The sequence below is a fragment of the Nicotiana tomentosiformis genome, chromosome 4 (assembly GCF_000390325.3).
Source record: "Nicotiana tomentosiformis chromosome 4, ASM39032v3, whole genome shotgun sequence".
NCBI classification, from domain to species: Eukaryota; Viridiplantae; Streptophyta; class Magnoliopsida; order Solanales; family Solanaceae; genus Nicotiana; species Nicotiana tomentosiformis.
In genome coordinates, this window is record NC_090815.1 from 23,560,494 (window position 1) to 23,578,196 (window position 17,703).

The following is a 17,703-nucleotide window of genomic DNA, read 5'->3' on the forward strand; positions in this document are numbered from 1 at the left end:
ATAGAACCCTTAAATTATTTGTTATGTGAATTGCATGTGAACGACGTATAGGCGAGGTGACGAGTGTTTATACGTCGTCAAATTAATTGTTTGCCTGCTTACTTAAAAAATCATAAATTGTTTTAAATCATGAATTAATTATTATAATAATTGTTTCTCTCATATTCCTTGTCAAATATTAATTCTTTAATTCCTGCATTAATTGTTACATGCTATTTGAATTATGTACCTTAATTGTTATTTGACATTTAGCATATTAAATATTAAACTGCATATTTCTCTCTGATTTTTATTATAATTTGTTGTTTGCCTTTGTTTGTTTAATAATTAAATCATAATTATTGTATGCTTGTTGTCTTATAATTTTATATTAATTGTTGTATTTATCAGGGAAATTTTTTCTATAAGAATTGATAAATGAATATGTTGGAGGAACGGGTTGCACGCCGCAACAGAATTAGTTATAATGAATATATTGGAGGATCGAGTTGCACGTTGCAACAGACTTATTAAAAAGTTCATATTGGAGGATTGGGTTGCACGCCCCAACAGACTTATTAAAAGTCCATATTGGAGGATCGGGTTGCATGCCGCAACAGGCTTATTAAAAGTCCATATTAAAGGATCGAGTTGCACGCCGCAACAGAATTGAATGTGAATATAATGTGAGAGCGGGTTGTATGCTGCAACAGAATTGATGGAAATGATAATTGGTTATGATTGTTGAGTTGGCTTCAATTATTATAAATGAATTACCTAATTTATTTTTATTATTGTTTTTGTTACTAATATTGCGTACAGGTAATGTAAGTGACCGGCCTTAGCCTCGTCACTAATTCGTCGAGGTTAGACTCAACACTTACCGGGTCGGTTGTACTGATACTACACTCTGCACTTCTTGTGCAGATTTTGGAGTTGGTCCTAGCAGCATACCATAGACTTGCTCGGATTTCGGCTACTTAGAGGAGACTTGAGGTATAACTGCACGACGTTCGCAGTTCTGAAGTCCCCGCCTATTTTACTTTAGATGTGTGTTTGTTTCTAGACAACTTTAATTTATCCAGACCTTTATTTGTATTTATTCTAGAAGCTCGTGCACTTGTGACACAAATTCTGGGATGATATTTAGACACCGTTGTTTTTATGGATTATTCACTATAATTTAGACTTTACTTCCGTATTTGTTCTTTGTTATTAACAAATTTAAAAATTATTTTAAAAATTGATAATATTATTCTAACGTTGGCTTGCCTAGCAAGTGAAATATTAGGCATCATCACGGTCCGAATGTAAAAATTTCGGGTTGTGACACCTGTATTATGTGACAACCAGTTTGCTTTACACATAGCAAAAAATTCAGTATTTTATGAACAGACTAAGCACATCGAGTTGGATTGTCATTTTGTCCGGAGTAAGCTAGCAGATGGGTTGATCAGCTTGCTTCATACCTCAAGTGCCTCTCAAGTGGCTGACATCTTTATCAAATCTCTGCCTAACAATGCTCATCACTCTCATCTTGGCAAGTCGGGTGTTATCCCACCCTCCAACTTGAGGGGGATGTTGGGATTTATGGTTTAGACTCTGGTATTAGTTAGTGTGATAGTGTAGTTGTATTTGGGTCTCAGGTCCAGATTTTTTATTTATTATAATTAGCAGATTGGGCTGCCAGCCCAGCTTTAGTTTTCGGGTCCTATAAATGTATAGGCCCAACTCTGAGAATAAATATGAAAAAATACTTTTCATTTTCAGCTGATTCAATTAAGAAAGCAGATATTTTTCTCTCTCTTGGTCTCTTAGAACCCTAATTTCTCTCTCTAGTTTTTGCTTCGATCTCTGATCTTAACATGAAGCAGGCGGTGAATGGGTCACTGGGAGTCTGGGTCAGAGGGCCACTGATAAGAAGATAGTAAACCAAAGAGGGACGAGAGTATTTATAGGTGTTTCTTTTTAGTAGTAATGACAAATTATTTATGCTAATATATGCAGAAGAGGAAGAATTCAAAAGACGGATCCAAAACTTTTGAGTTAATAAATTGAATTCAATGCTCTTCTGGAATATGAGTATGGACTTGACTGTCGTATGAGTTGCATGCCAATTGCTAAATACTACTCCCTCTGTTCACGATAACGGACCAATTTACTTTTTTTATTTTGATCCAAAATAAGTGTTCATTTATATAATTAAAAAAAAATTAATTTATTTTTTCAAAATTACCCTTATGTACATATCCCTAAAAAGTATTTTACTTCTCACATTAACTATGCTGCAATATTTAATTATGGATAGTTTAGTCACACTGACTATTTTTGTCTAAAATTTTGTATTTCCTTAATGAGCGTGACCAAGATAAATTTGTCACTTATTGTGATCGGAGAGTAGTAAAAGACATTTAGAAGCCTTAACCAAAGAGCCAATCTCATTATAAAATTAACCAATTATAAACAATTAGAAATAAACATAGTACGTAGCAATTTTTTTATTTAGTTCCTTCTTGTTAATCAAGAAATAAAGAAGTAATTAACCATATAGAAGTACATAGGTTAGGGGCTCAATGTAAATCGACATTCGTCCCACTAGCTGGTGATCACTTTGATTTAAATAAAAGGAAATGTGGAACATTGGACATTGAAAGCTAAATAAAATAATGTGAAATGGGATTAAGTATAAATTATATTAGTCATGTGATCTTCTCAAAATCTTGATTTCGTCAGATTAAATCTTATATAATCCTTTTATCACAGATATTTTTGATAGTGGTTGAATAATTTTTATTTGTGTACAAGGTAGATTATTAAAGACATAATTGGTTGGTGGTTTCCTAGAGATTTAAGATTGATAGCAGTCTTCTTAGTCAGAATTCGTCGCACCGAACATGTCTAGTGCGGTTTATAATTTTCTGTATGATTTGCGAGCTAGTCGTACCTAACTTGGCTAGTGCGATTTATATTCTTGTGTGGTTTGCGAGTTATTGCACAGTGAGCAAGTTATCATGTGCGCACCTGAAGGATAGCAACTGCTGAGTTTTCTTGAGAATTTTTCCGAAAAAAAAAGACTGGAATCAAATGTTGTAATGTTTGTTTATTACTCCAAATTTAAAATTATCACCCATTAAAATTTAAAATTGGCCTAATTCAACACAAAGTTAGTACAAATGTACCGTCCACAAATCGAGCTCCATGTGGGCTTTAATACAATCAAGAATCAGTTGATGAGCATACAAAAAGAATCATTAATTAATTGGACATAATAAAATATGCACCTTTATAGCAAAATGAAAATTTTGGTTCGGTTTATCCAAAAAGTTGACATTCTAGCACCTTTATAGCAAATTGAAAAATTAAATATGTGTTATAAAATAAAATCGTAAAATAAATAAATCGAAGACAAGTATAGAGAGAGGTTAATATATTATTTAACTTCAAACTGATATACATAATGAATTGAAATCTTCTTTATTTATAGAAGAAACGAAACAGTTGCGAGGCTTTTCTTGAGCTGCTTGTAAGATGTCTGCATGAGCTGCTTGCAACCTGCCTGTTTAATAAGAAGATGATGCAAATCATTTCATTGAGTTGCTTGCAACCTGCATGTTTAAGCTGCTTGTAGATAAACTTCAATAGAGTACCAAACGGATAATCTTCTTCAGGAAGATTAGCTATAGCGGAGTAATAAATAGACATTCACATTATAATTATTTTTATAACACTCCCCCTTGGATGTTCATTAAAAGATATTGTGCCTCGTTAAAACCTTACTAGAAAAAATCGAGTGAAAAAAATCCTAGTGAAGGAAAAAGAGTACACATATTTAGTAATACACAATTCTAGCTGCCTCATTAAAAACCTTACAAGAAAAATCTCATGGGAAAAATCTTAGTAAGGAAAAAAGAGTACAACGCGTATTTTACTCCCCCTGATGAAAACCTTGTTCCAAATATTTGAGTCTCTGCATTTTAATCTTGTATACCATCTTCTCAAAAGTTGAAGTTGACAAAGATTTAGTGGACAAATCTGTTGGATTGTCACTTGAACGCATTTGTTGCACATCGGTGTCACCATTTATCTAAATATCATGTGTGTAGAATAATTTTGGTGAAATGTGCTTCGTTTTATCTCCTTTTATAAATTCTCCCTTTAATTGGGCAATGCATGCAATATTGTCTTCGTATAGAATTGTGGATCTTTTATCACATTCCAAACCATATTTTTCTTGAATAAAATGAATCACTAATCTCAACCATACACATTCCCTACTTGCTTCATGCATAGCTATTATCTCAGCATGATTTGAAGAAGTAGCAGCAATAGATTGCTTTGTGAAGTGCCATGATATGACAATACCTCCACATGTAAACACATACCCGATTTGAGATCGAGCTTTATGGGGATCAGATAAATAACCCGCATAACCAATACGATTTGCATCACCTTTGTTAGCATTAGCAAGATACATAAGTGCACCAATTGCACTGAGATAGAGTTCAGGACTAAGGAGTTCCTCATCCTCTTTTGGAGTTCGGAACGAATCCTTTTTCACTTCAAGTGACCGAACACCCATTTGGGGTACTTAATGGGTGCGGTTTGTCTATGTAAAAGTGTTTTAAGACCTTTTATGTGTATACATATTAATGGGTAAAGATCTCGTCTGCTAAATATTCAATTTGCAGATTAAGACAAAGTTTTTCCCTTTGGAGCTCTTCTGGAGTTCCTATGAGATTTATGTCATTAACATAAACAACAAATATAACAAACTCTAATACTATTTTTTTTGTAAAAACGCATGGACAAATGTCATCATTTATATAACCTTCATTCATCAATATAGTGAGGCGAGTATACCACATGCACCCTGATTGTTTTAAATCATACAAAGATTTTTGTAATCTGATTGATGAAATTTCTCGAGACTTTGAATTATATGCTTCAAGCATTTTAAATCCTTCAGGGATCTTCATATAGATTTAATCAATTGAGTCATATAGGTTATGACTTGCACTTAAATGGCATGACATCTTTAGGTGTCTGGACTACAGGTCCGATCATCAGAATCTTTTACAATATTGTGCACCATATTGTATCAAATATATCGTCGACGCTCATTTTGTATCGGTTCGCAACCGACATAACTTGTTGAGATCTCAGCACTTTCTTTATTTTCAGGTACCTGAACTTTTTTTGGAGTTTCATGAAATGTTATGCCGTGGGCTCTTCTAGAGCTCATTTCCTCCTCATTGTGATCATTTTGATCATTTGCTCCTATCATTTTTCAAGGATTGTTACTTTTGGAACCGATCGGTTTACTACGCTTCATGCGTGCAGTAAACTTTATTCTTTGGGGACTTTAATTTTAATAGAAATATTTGCATCAGAAATATGATATTTAATTTTGGATCAGCAAATGCTTCTGACATTTAACTTGAATTATCTTCTAAGTGAGGATCATATTAATGATAATTCGATTCATATAGCATATTTTTCAGCTGTTTATTCCATCCCTCAAATGTTAGAAAAACTAACTCATATCCCCAATCTTCTTTGGAAAACCTATCTTTGTGCATTGTGGTAGAAAAATTAATCATATACCATAAATCAAAAGTTATTAGATAGTAAAAATATTTAGTTTCTGATACTAAACCAATTGTGAGGGGAGGACTCGTCATATTTTATTAGTCTAATGCATACAGGTGTTGTTGTATGAAATTTAGAAAATCTTAGACCAACACATGAGGCTTTGTTCTCATAAGAAATAGTTTAGCCATTAATAGGATGTATTCAATGCTAAATTATCTTGGATATAAACTAGCATCATCAAGATGAACTATCTTGATTTCATAATCTAAAAATTATGCTCTTAATTGAGAAAGGCAATTTTAAATGCCAAACTGCATGTTGACAATAAATACACATGTAACCATCTCATATATGCATCTATAAGTGGTTCATATGATAGGTGAATGGGCTCATATTAACCTTTTATATGTTCCAAAATTAGGGATTTTAGTCCCAACTTTAGCTGGTATAATCAATTTATTATGAGAACAAGCAACACAAGAGAATTCTTGAAGAATCTTCTAGTTCATCAATATATGCTTATTTGAATTCTCAAATAGCTCATTTAAAAATGGCAAATGAAAACTTCAAGTTTATCATGACATGTGCTATCTCTAAGTAAACTTCTGGTTTACTATGGCATAAACTTTTGCATCAGTAAACTTCTGATTTACTGTGGCTACTTTTGTATCAGTAAATTTCTGGTTTACAGTAGGAACTTTTGCCTCAGTAAAACTTCTGGTTTACTTTGACTGCTTTTGCATTAGTAAGCTTCTGGTTTACTGTGATACATGATATAGTACAAATTAAAGAATAAGGCGGGTCACTTCTCACATACATATTATTTTACCCCATATGATTGTGGAAACATGAAGATTTCCAATCTTCTAGTCATTTGTAGTCTCAATATGATAGCCATTTATTAGTAAATTTCGGGTTTACTACAACATATATTTTGACCATAATCATATAATATGAATGACATATTTGTATATAAGCTCTTCGAGAGCCTTCATTTATTATTCACAATCTAATATTTATCTGACACTACTGGTGTCATGTGTCTTCTAGACAAATAGTTAGATCTTCAGGAGCTTTTGATAAATTTTGTACTACCAAATATTGTTCAGACACTTCTGGTGTCATGAGAGAAAATCATAATCAAATGAACAATATAAAGATATTTCTAAATTTATAAATGACGAAAATTAAGAATTTTAATATTTTTTTACCACTACATAATATTTTCCTGCTTCAGGAGGAAATTTTAATTATTTACTACTTCATGAGAAATTTGAAATATGAAATATTGAGAATATATTCTCTCAATCGTATTACCTCTCATGGAGGTGAATCGTAATATATTTACATCAAGAGCGTGTTCATATTTAATATTGTCACATTCACTTCATGAAATTGATTAATATTATCAAAAGTTCTCTTCCTTCAGAAGATAGAACATAATTATTCGAGCGTGCAATTAATCACACCAAATTGTGTGATGTCTTAGAACCTCTTTTACGATAATGCTACTTTAGGAGCAAATTGAGGCATGCATCTAATATATAGAATATTTCTCTAGCTTATCTTCAATTGTAACCAAAGAAAGCCTAAATTATCACTTCTGGTGATCATAGGCATATAACACTTCTAGTGATTAATAAAATTTAGTTACAATGAGATATATGAAACATAACAGCTTCTGGTGACCGTACTCTATTGGAGTTCAAGTGAACCATGAAGTTAAGTCATAACGAGACTTAGGAAATATTATCACTGTTAGTAATTATATATTTCTCATAAACTCTGCTGGAGTTTAGATGGATCTGACATTGTTATTCCCTTTGTAATCTTTTATGGAGATGACAACATGATGAAAACAAGTATATATATAAAAATAGTTGTTATATGCTAATACGTATACATAGCACGTAACATAGCAAGTTGATTTAATATCCATTATCTTCTTAGCCTTCAAATTTTTATTTCAAATCACAATATACCTGCAAGTCCTGTATCACTAGTTGCTTAGAAATAGCACGTGATGGACATAGATAATAAGCATAATTTTCAAGCTCATGAAGGAAATCAAATTAAAATTATAAATTAATAAGCCGTATCTTTGAGAAATGACATCAGAAGGATTTCATCTCTTCATAGAGTTGGAAATTAACAAAGCCAACGTGTTGTTCACCACTCCAATGATGTAATTTTCCTCAAAATGCTCTGAATGAACTCAGTTTGACCACGCACAAGGGCAGTATGTTGCCTTACAGTCAGGTAGTGATGATGAAATTGGAGACTCGTGCTGATAACATGTTATAAAATAAAGACTGTAAAGTAAATAAATTGAAGACAAGTATAGAGAGATGTTGATATATTATTCAACTTCAAACTGTGTACATAATAAACTGAAATCTTCTTTATTTATAGAAGAAACGAAGCAGTTTCTAGGTTTTTCTTGAGCTGCTTGTAAGCTGTCTGCATGAGCTGCTTGCAACCTGCCTGTTTAATAAAAAGCTGCTGCAAATCATTTAATTGAGTTGCTTGCAACCTGCCTGCATCAGCTACTTGTAGATAAACTTCAATAGAGTACCAAACGAATAATATTTTTCAGGAAGATTATCTATAGCGGAGTAATAAATAGACATCCACGTTATAATTATTTTTATAACAATAAGCACCTTTATAGCAAATTGAAATTTTAGGTTTGTTTAGTCCAAAAAGTTTTTGGTTCCACATCTTTTGAACTTTCTAATCAAGTTGGAATAAAGCTTAAACCAACAGTCCAAATTGCTTTCTAAAAATTATTAAACTTGCATTATGGAAATGGTGGAGTCAAGATCAAGGCAATTTTCACATCAAATATCGACAAAAAAGATCTTCAGTAGGGACAGTTTGATATCTCCATTACATAGAGAAGTTCAAGCTAGTTTCCTATAATTGTTACTGTACTTCTAGTTGGACAGCATCCAATTAATTGCATTTAACTCGAGTTTCCTATATAAATTTTCTTAGTTAGCTTTTGAACTTAAATTTGGTTGAAATTTAAATTATTATATTTAAGTTGTGTTGAAAAATAATTTTTGAAAGTTAAAGTTGTATTTGAATATATAGTTTACTTAGGCGGAATACCTAAACCCCTCCCCCTAAACTTGGCACGGATTATTAGTTATAGCCCTAAACTATTCGTGATCTTAATTGCCCCCGAACTTGGCCTTTTGAGAGTCATTACTCCCTGGACGCTGATGTGGCAAAGCGTGTGGGTACACTCTCTTTTAAGCGCGTGAGAGTGAAGAAAAATTAAAAAATCAGTTTTCAACTAGGTTATTTTTTAACTTGTAATTGTCATATTGCCATATATAATGATTTATTTGTTATAACTATGTATTTCTTCTTGCTTCATCTTAACATATTCTTTTTAATTTCTTCTAAGATATAATGTTTATTTGTTCCAACTACATATTTATTTTTTTTTATTTTTGGCCGAATTTGTAAAACGTTTTGTAGGAATTGCATTATTTTAGTCAAATAAAAAACTTTTAGCAAAAATAATGGAGTACCAGTTTGTGTATATTTCCTGTTTTTTTCTTTATATATAATGTCTATTTATTTTAATTGTGTATTTTTAGTTCTAAGTTAAATCAATAAAATTTTTTTTGGCTACAACTTCATTAGTTTTACCAAATAAAAAAAGTATAGCCAAAATAATGAAATTGAAATTGTACACCCTTTTTATTTCTTCTTTTGATGCAATGACTACTTATTTCAATTGTGTATTTTTACTTTTTCAGGTAAAATCTATAAAAATATTTTTAGAGCACCATAATTTAGAGATATATAAAAAATTATAGCTAAAATAATAAAGTTCAAACTATGTATTTTTTATAACTTTTTAGATGCCTTGACTATTTATTTCAATTGTATAAATATTTATTATCAGGTCAAATTCAAAAAGAATAAATAAAACTTTATTATTTTTAGCCAAATAAAAAAGTTAGCCTAAATAATGTAGTTCTAGCCAAGTTTTATTATAAATTTTATTTGAAAAAGATTATCTAAAAAAAGTAATATACTTAAAAAAGTAAAAAAAAAATATTTTATTTTTTAAAATAATGCCACATAGATAGAAAAATCCACGTGGCAGACGAGTGCATGCCACTTCCCTCGGATGAGATCGTCCAAGGGGGTAACAACTATCGAATAATCATGTATAAGGGGTAATTAAGACCATAAATAGTTCAAGAATGTAACCAATAATGCGTGCCAAGTTTAGGGGGTTTAAAGGTATTTTGCCATTTACTTGAAGAAAAGTTGAAATATATTGTTCTTAGTCATGTGACACGAGCAAGATTTTTATTAGAGAAAAGAATTTAAGTTAAATACATTGTTAGTGTACGGATTTTTATACTGTTATGCGTCATATTTATATGTTTTAACAGACAATTTGATCATATTCTCAAGATTTAAAATCTCATATTTTAAGAAGGCTTATTTATAAATATTTTTTGTGTAATTTAATAGTACCATTTTTTTTTATATTGACGATGTATGTAATATTTAAATGAGATGGTAGGAGAAGGAGAATATCCGAGCCTATGAATGGATATGAGCACAATTGCATAATAATCACGAGGAGGTGTCACACACAACTTTATTGCTTCCATGCATATATAGTTTAAACTTTCTAATCAAAGTTGAAATAAAGCTTAATCTAATAGTCCAAATATGATAATTGCCACTAAAAATATTAGAAATTGCATTATTGAAGTGGAGGAGTTAAAGATCAAGGCAATTGCCACATGAAATATCGGAAAAAATATCTTCAGTAGGGACAGTATGATATCTCCATTACATGGAGAATTAAGTTCATGCTAGTTTCGTATAATTATTAGTGTACTTCTAGTTGGATGAAGTAAGAGACCGCGTCAAAATTTAAATTTTATGTCTTCTAAATTTTAGGATAATAATATTAGATGTTAGTAATTAATTTCTAAATTTAAATTTTGATACATATTTAATAAATTTCTAGTGAAAATAGCACGGGCTAGCCAGCTTTTGGACTGGTAATTGAAAATAGCTAGCATTTGCAAAGTCATTAAAAAATAACCATTATTTTGCTGAAACGTGAAAAGTTCCAACATACTATGCTAGATTATGAAGCTCCTATGTATAAACTTCCAGCATATTATGTACTCCAGCACACGAAAAGTTCCAGCATAATATGTTGGATTATGGAGCTCATGCGTATAAACTTCCAACATATTATGTTGGAATTCCAACACATTATGAAATTCCAGCACATTATGCTGGAATCTAATAAGTAAAAAATTTGAACTACAACATATTATGTTGGAATTTTTTCGGATTTTTAAGGGTATTTTTGTTCAGATTTTATCTTTACATGAAAAAATGACTAAATTACCAGTTATAAATTTGGTTATTTCTCATTTCTCCCCTAAATTTCTTAATACAAATATAAAGTTTGAACTAAAGCTGAATTCATATTTCATACAAATTCGTACGCAAGGCGGGGCCAGAATTTCACTAGGATGAGGTAGGGGAGGTCATAATATAAAGAAATGAACCCATAAATAAGCGAAGAGATATAGTTTATATACATAAAAAAATTTATCTACCTACACAATATAATTCCTATGAAGGAGTGCCGATTGACACCCCTTGAATACATGTTTGTGCGTAACCTTTGAGCTCCATCCCTAATGACATTCAATTTCACTTAACCTCGAGTCTCCTCGAGAGATTTTCTTAGTTATCGTACATATGGATTTTATTGGCATATCACACACGTCACAAAAAATTATTTCCCTTATAATGTTCTTTTGGATGTGGCAAGCTCGTGTATAGAAAAAAGTGAAGGTAGACGAGTGTTGGTTAACTAAATATTTCATTCATTTTATATTTTTATGATAACATTTAGTACTAGTTATAGTGTTTAAAATGCAATTTAACATATATACTATATTATTAATAGTGAAATAATAGTGGAATGGCAGAGATGAACTCAAAAACATCAAATACCAATGCAACTGTGCCATGCAAATCTGACAAGGCTGAAAATCCCAAAAATACTGATCAAATGGTGAAGGCAAGTGGAATTCAATCATGGGCAAATGTTGTAGGAGGGAATAAGCTGACATCGAGAGGTATGGATCTTCAATATATTGTACCAATGATAAAAGATGGGGAGAAAATTGTGCAATCAGACCTAGAGGATGTTGAGCAGGAAAATGAAAAATGGAACACAACACTTGTTTTGTATGTCATTGGGAATTCACTATCCATAGGAGCAATGGAACGATTCCTTAATTCAGTGGGTAAGTACTCCATGAAACCTCAGATCTATTATTATAATGAAGACTACTTTGTAATTCGATTCGTAAATTTGGAGGAAAGAAATCAAGTTATGTATATTGGGCCTCATACCATTAACAATCGTCCCATTGTAATGAAAGCATGGACACCATACCTCAATTTGCATGAAGAAGTACTTAGAACCATTCCACTGTGTGTGAAGTTTCTAAATCTTCCCCTGAATTGCTGGAGTATGAAGGCATTAAGCAAAATTGGAAGTGCCTTGGGTAATCCAGTATATGCTGGTGACTGTACAACTGGTATAGTTAGAATATCTTATGCTAGAATGCTGATTGAGATAGACATTACTAAACCCCTTCCTAGAAGGGTGAAGCTGCAGGATCCAATGGGGAAAACAATTGAGCAAGAGATAACCTACGACTGAGAACCTACATACTGCACCAAATGTCTACAGATAGGGCACAATTGCAATGAGAACATAATGCAGCAGCCACAAAGGTAGGCATACAGAGGGAGGGGGAATAAAGTCAAGCAAATCTGGCAAAAGACTGAGAGGGATGGACCTAAGGAAAAAGATAAGGAGAACGAGCAAATAAAGAGGATGGAAACACCAAAACCCCTAGAGGACAGTACAATGCAGATTAGTGCAACTACTGAACAACCTGAAGAAGAAGGGTGGACAACAGTTAGTGGGAAGTCAACAGCAAGGATAGAAAAAATAAAGCTAGCTGAAGGCAAGGCTCTTGGTGGCAGTAATGGGTTCCAATCCTTAGAAAGGGGACAAGAGCACACAACCAATGATCCAAGACCAAGCAATGTGCAGGTGGAGCCTTACGAGGGACAAGAGCTATATCATGATACACAATTCATACTAGTATGAGTGTAATTACATGGAATGTTAGAGTGTTAAATAAATCATACAACCAAAAGGAGACAAAGAAGTTCATAAAGCATAATAAAAAGGCAGTGATTGCACTAGTAAAACACAGAATAAAGGAGCAGAAAGCTAGTAGTATTATCAAACAAATTGCACCATGATGGCAATGGATATTAAACTTCAGCAACAATAATAAGAGCAAAATATGGATTCTATGGGACCCAATTTTTTTTAATTTTGAACCAATTGCATGGATTTCCAGTACATACATGGACAAGTCAGAACTCACTCAAGATTGTTAGCATTTGATTTTACAGCAGTATATGGCTTGCATACTATTAAAGATAGGTTGAGTATGTGACAAAAATTGAGGCAAATATACAATATACAACAATGACCATGGATAGCAATGGGAGATTTCAATTCAGTACTTAATAGTCAGGATAGACAGCATAGTACTATAATACAAGATATGGAAATAAAGGATTTCAGGGAATTCATGAATGACATTGGCATGAATGAATTATCTAATGTGGGAAGGGATTATACATGGACAAATAATCATACCTATAGCATGATAGACATGGGAATAGTTAATACAAACTGGATGATGACAATGCCCAATCTTTATATACAAATCCTAGAACCATATTTCTCTGACCATTCACCCCTTAAGCTGATGATCTCACAAATACAGAGGAAGAAAGCTAGTTTGTTCAAGTTCTTTAACTGCCTAGTTGATCATCCTCATTTCATACCAGAAGTAGAACAAGCATGGAGTACAACTGGAGATACTGGAAATCTACAAGGAGTGTGGAACAAACTCAAGAGAGTCAAGCAAGTTATTAAGGGCCTCAACACACAACAATATAAAGGTGTTGATGGCAGAATCAAAAGAAGTCAGAAGGGAACTACCGGAAGTGCAATAGAAAATTGGTTGTAGAAAAATGAATACAGAATTAGCTGAGAAAGAAAAGGAACTGAAAGGTAATCTAGATAAGTGGATACTGATTGAAGAAAGTATTTTTAGGCAAAGATCAAGGGTGCAATGGCTAAAGTTGGGAGATTCTAATTCTACATATTTCTTTGCACATATGAAGAGCAGAAACACTTTAAATGGAATCCATGCTCTCACTACTAATCTAGGGGTTCAGGTACATATGGAGGAGGAAATAGAGGCTAAAATACTTGGCTATTATAAATAATTGCTAAGGCCAAATGCTCCTGCAATCCCAGCAATAGATCCAAATGTCATGCAAAGAGGGAAAATGCTCAAAAGAGAACACCAAATTCAACTAATTCAGTGTCATGCCCCAAAACCGAGGAGCGCGACCAACGCTCAACCGAGTGAACCCGACCGAGCAAGCATGTTAGATTTTATTCTACCCAAACTTATCCATGAATAGAGATAATACATATTATCATTAATTAGATAAAAATGTGTTCATGTCTACAATACCAATTCATTTCCAATAGTATCATCATTTTTAAAGTCTCAAATGGACAAGTAATACATCTACAACATAACATAGTTTGTCTTTTCCCAACACCAATACACAACCCACATTATATCTACGGAGCCTCTATTGATAAAGAAGAGTACAATGATAATGCCGGCAACAAAGCCATTGCTATACCTCAAACCGAATATACAAAGTACAAAAGATACATGACCCCGGGATGAAGTGGGGCTCACAAAGTCAACTGGGAAGGAAGTGCACTGCTATCACTGATCAATATCTCCTGATGTGGAACCACCTGCATCCATTGAAAGATGCAGCGTCCCCGGCAAAAGGGACGTTAGTACCGTCAAATAGCACTGGTATGTATAACTAAACATCCTCTCAATAGAATGACAAATAATACAAATAAGATTATCATAATGTTAATGAAAGCCTTAATCAACATCAAACCTCAATTTAGGATCAAGACAGTGTTCAAATTAATTTTCATATCTCACATTGGGAGATTTTTAGTATCGATATACCATTGTCTACAATACTAGTACCATTATTCACCATACCAATACCGTTATTCACAATACCATTATTCACAAAACCAGTACCACCGTACTCTTAGCACGGAGTCCGATCACGACCCGATCGGCTAGGCTATCTCAGTAGAGACATCAACCACAATTTCTCTCAATATCAATACCACTGTCTTTAACACGGAGTCCGATCACGACCTGATCGGCTAGGCTATCCATTAGGGACATCGACCACAATCACAATTTCAATTATAATTTCCAATACAATCACCACCACGTGTGCGACATGGTATCCGATCACGACCCGATCGGCTAGGCTGTCTTATTTAAGACATCAACCTTTTTATATCAATCATCGCATCTCATAATACTTTCACATCTTTTCATTTCATTGGCAACTAGTGGCCATAATTATAAGATCATTCTTGGCACGTTGGCCATATTCAGTATTTCATGCTCACAATATCAATTTCAAATATCATCCTCATCATCAACAATAAACACAATTCAAATCAAAGTGTGTAGTACACATGTGAGCAATTTAGAGTCTAATGCACATAGAGATATTTCACAAAATTGGGCATAATAGCCTTCATTTGAACTTGACTTAAAGTCGAAACATTATTAATACACAACCCATACTTTAACGCATCCTCAATTGATAACATAACATGAATAGAGCATTTGGGATGCTTGTTGAACATATATCTTTCAACTCAATCTTACTCGGAATAGCCAATTTCATAATGAATCACTCGAGACTTACATAATTTACATGAATATCGTGGGATTCAATTCTAAGAGAAAAGTTTAGCCAACATACCTCACTTGAGCTTCCTTACACTCTAAATATTCCGAAATTCTTAGCAACTTCAATCTATTGTAGAAATATAACAAATTGAATCAAAATTAGGAAGGTGATCATGGTTCGAGCTCATTTGAGCATTTTATCAAACACTAAGTGTGCATTAAGGTTCCAAGGTCCTTTTATGGAGAATTTCATCATCCCACAACCCAATCTTTACCATTTTTAGCTCAACAATCTTCCTACACCCTTTGATAACACATGCATGTAAAATAAATAACTCTCATGCCCAAAAAATTATCTTGCTAGTTACCATTTTCAGAAATTTCAAAATTAGGATTTAGAGTGTAGAATCTTACCTCTAGGATGAAGACCTAGTGAGCTTCCCTTCTTAATCTTCCAAAACTTGAGCAAGAATTGAAGAAAAATTATTGAAGAACACCTTCTCACTCTAGGGCACTCTCTCTCACTCTAAATATCAAATTATGTCTCAAAAATGGCCCAAAGAGTGTATTTAACGAAATAGGGTCGGGTTTTAAAAACTCAAAAATGGAGCTCCGGAACAAGGTATGCGATTGCATAACCGATATGCGGATCGCATAATTGGTTACAAAATAGCCAAAAGAATTGTCTGTGTATGCGGTCACTATGCGGTCCACATAATTGTTATGCGATCTCATAGTCGACTGCATAGTTGCTTTCAACCAACCTAATTAACTGCATCACTCTGCGGCCATTATGCGGTCCGCAGAGTGGTTCTGCGGTCCCATAGTGGACCGCAGAAATGCACCTTTCTGCCAAAAAAATTCCTTTACTTTTCGGTGCATTGTTTAACCCAAAAAGTCCGAGCCGCGGCGAGCAAGCTCACCGTGAAGAATTTCTACAATCCTCAAAACACGTAAGCTTAGTCCGGCACCATGAAATATTATTTTCTTTGTAAACTTTATCGGGCTTTACACTTAAGTACTTCAAAATTTTTCGGTGTGTTACATTCAGCCTGTCCCAAGGCAAGATGTATGGAAAGCTCTAAAAGATATAGATGACTTGAAGGCTCCAAGATATGATGGACTCAATGTAGTATTTTTCAAGAAGTCATGGAATATCATAGGGGAGGAGGTAATACAAGTTGTACTGAATTTCTTTAAATCATCACATATGTTTAAACCAGTTAACTTCGTATAAATAACTCTTATACCCAAAGTTAGAAACCATGCTACCATAAAGGAGTATAGACCTATTTCGTGCTACACTACAATCTACAAAATCATTTCAAATGTCCTGACTAGTCGACTACAAGGAGTCATGGATGATTTAATAGATAAGACTCAATCTGCTTTTGTTCATGGAAGAGTTATTATTGATAATATCATACTGAACTATGAGTTAGTAAACGGGTATGGAGGGAAAGGGGTGTCACCACGATGCATGATAAAACTGGACATGGAGAAAGCATATGATTCACTTGAATGGCCTTTTCTTGAATAGGTATTGTGTGCATTAGCATTTCTAGATAAATTTGTGAATTGGATAATGACTTATGTACAAAGTATTACTTACACCATCATCTTGAATGGTTCACCAACTCAACCATTTGAGGCCAGGAAAGGGCTTAGACAAGGAGATCCCCTATCCCTATTTCTATTTGTACTAGCAATGGAATACCTCACTAGAAGATTGAAGGCATTACACTGTATCCCGGACTTGAACTTTCATCCCAAATGTGCCAAGATGCAGATCATGCAACTTGGATTTGTAGATGACCTTTTATTATTTTGCAAAGGAGACACAATTTCAGTTCAGCTATTATACAATTGCTTTCTGGACTTCTCAAGAGCTTCAGGACTGGAAATTAATAAGCAGAAAAGTTCCATCTTCTTTGGTGGAGTTTCACAAGATGTTCAAAAAGAAATATTGGAGTTTCTTGGAATCCAAAGAGGGGAGTTGCTAGTACGATATCTTGGAGTACCTTTAAGCTCTAAAAGAGTGTCAATAATTCAGACAACCTCTAATTGACAAACTAGTGGGAAGAATCACATCCTGGACAGCCAAGTTATTATCATATGCAGGGAGGCTACAACTCATCAAAATTATCATATTCTCCATTCAAACTTACTGGGCTCAAATATTCATGTTACCAATGAAGAT

General features: G+C 33.4%; 2 protein-coding genes across 2 annotated transcripts; both read left to right on the plus strand.

Moving 5' to 3' along the window:
* The first annotated feature begins 11,560 nt into the window (after positions 1-11,560).
* On the plus strand, positions 11,561-12,310 carry LOC138909370 (uncharacterized). The gene has a single exon (XM_070200565.1). The coding sequence runs from the start codon at positions 11,561-11,563 to the stop codon at positions 12,308-12,310; it is 750 nt and encodes a 249-aa protein (XP_070056666.1).
* Positions 12,311-13,172: 862 nt separating this feature from the next.
* On the plus strand, positions 13,173-13,706 carry LOC138909371 (uncharacterized). The gene has a single exon (XM_070200566.1). It carries the CDS (start codon positions 13,173-13,175, stop codon positions 13,704-13,706), a length of 534 nt encoding a protein of 177 aa, XP_070056667.1.
* Positions 13,707-17,703: the final 3,997 nt, after the last annotated feature.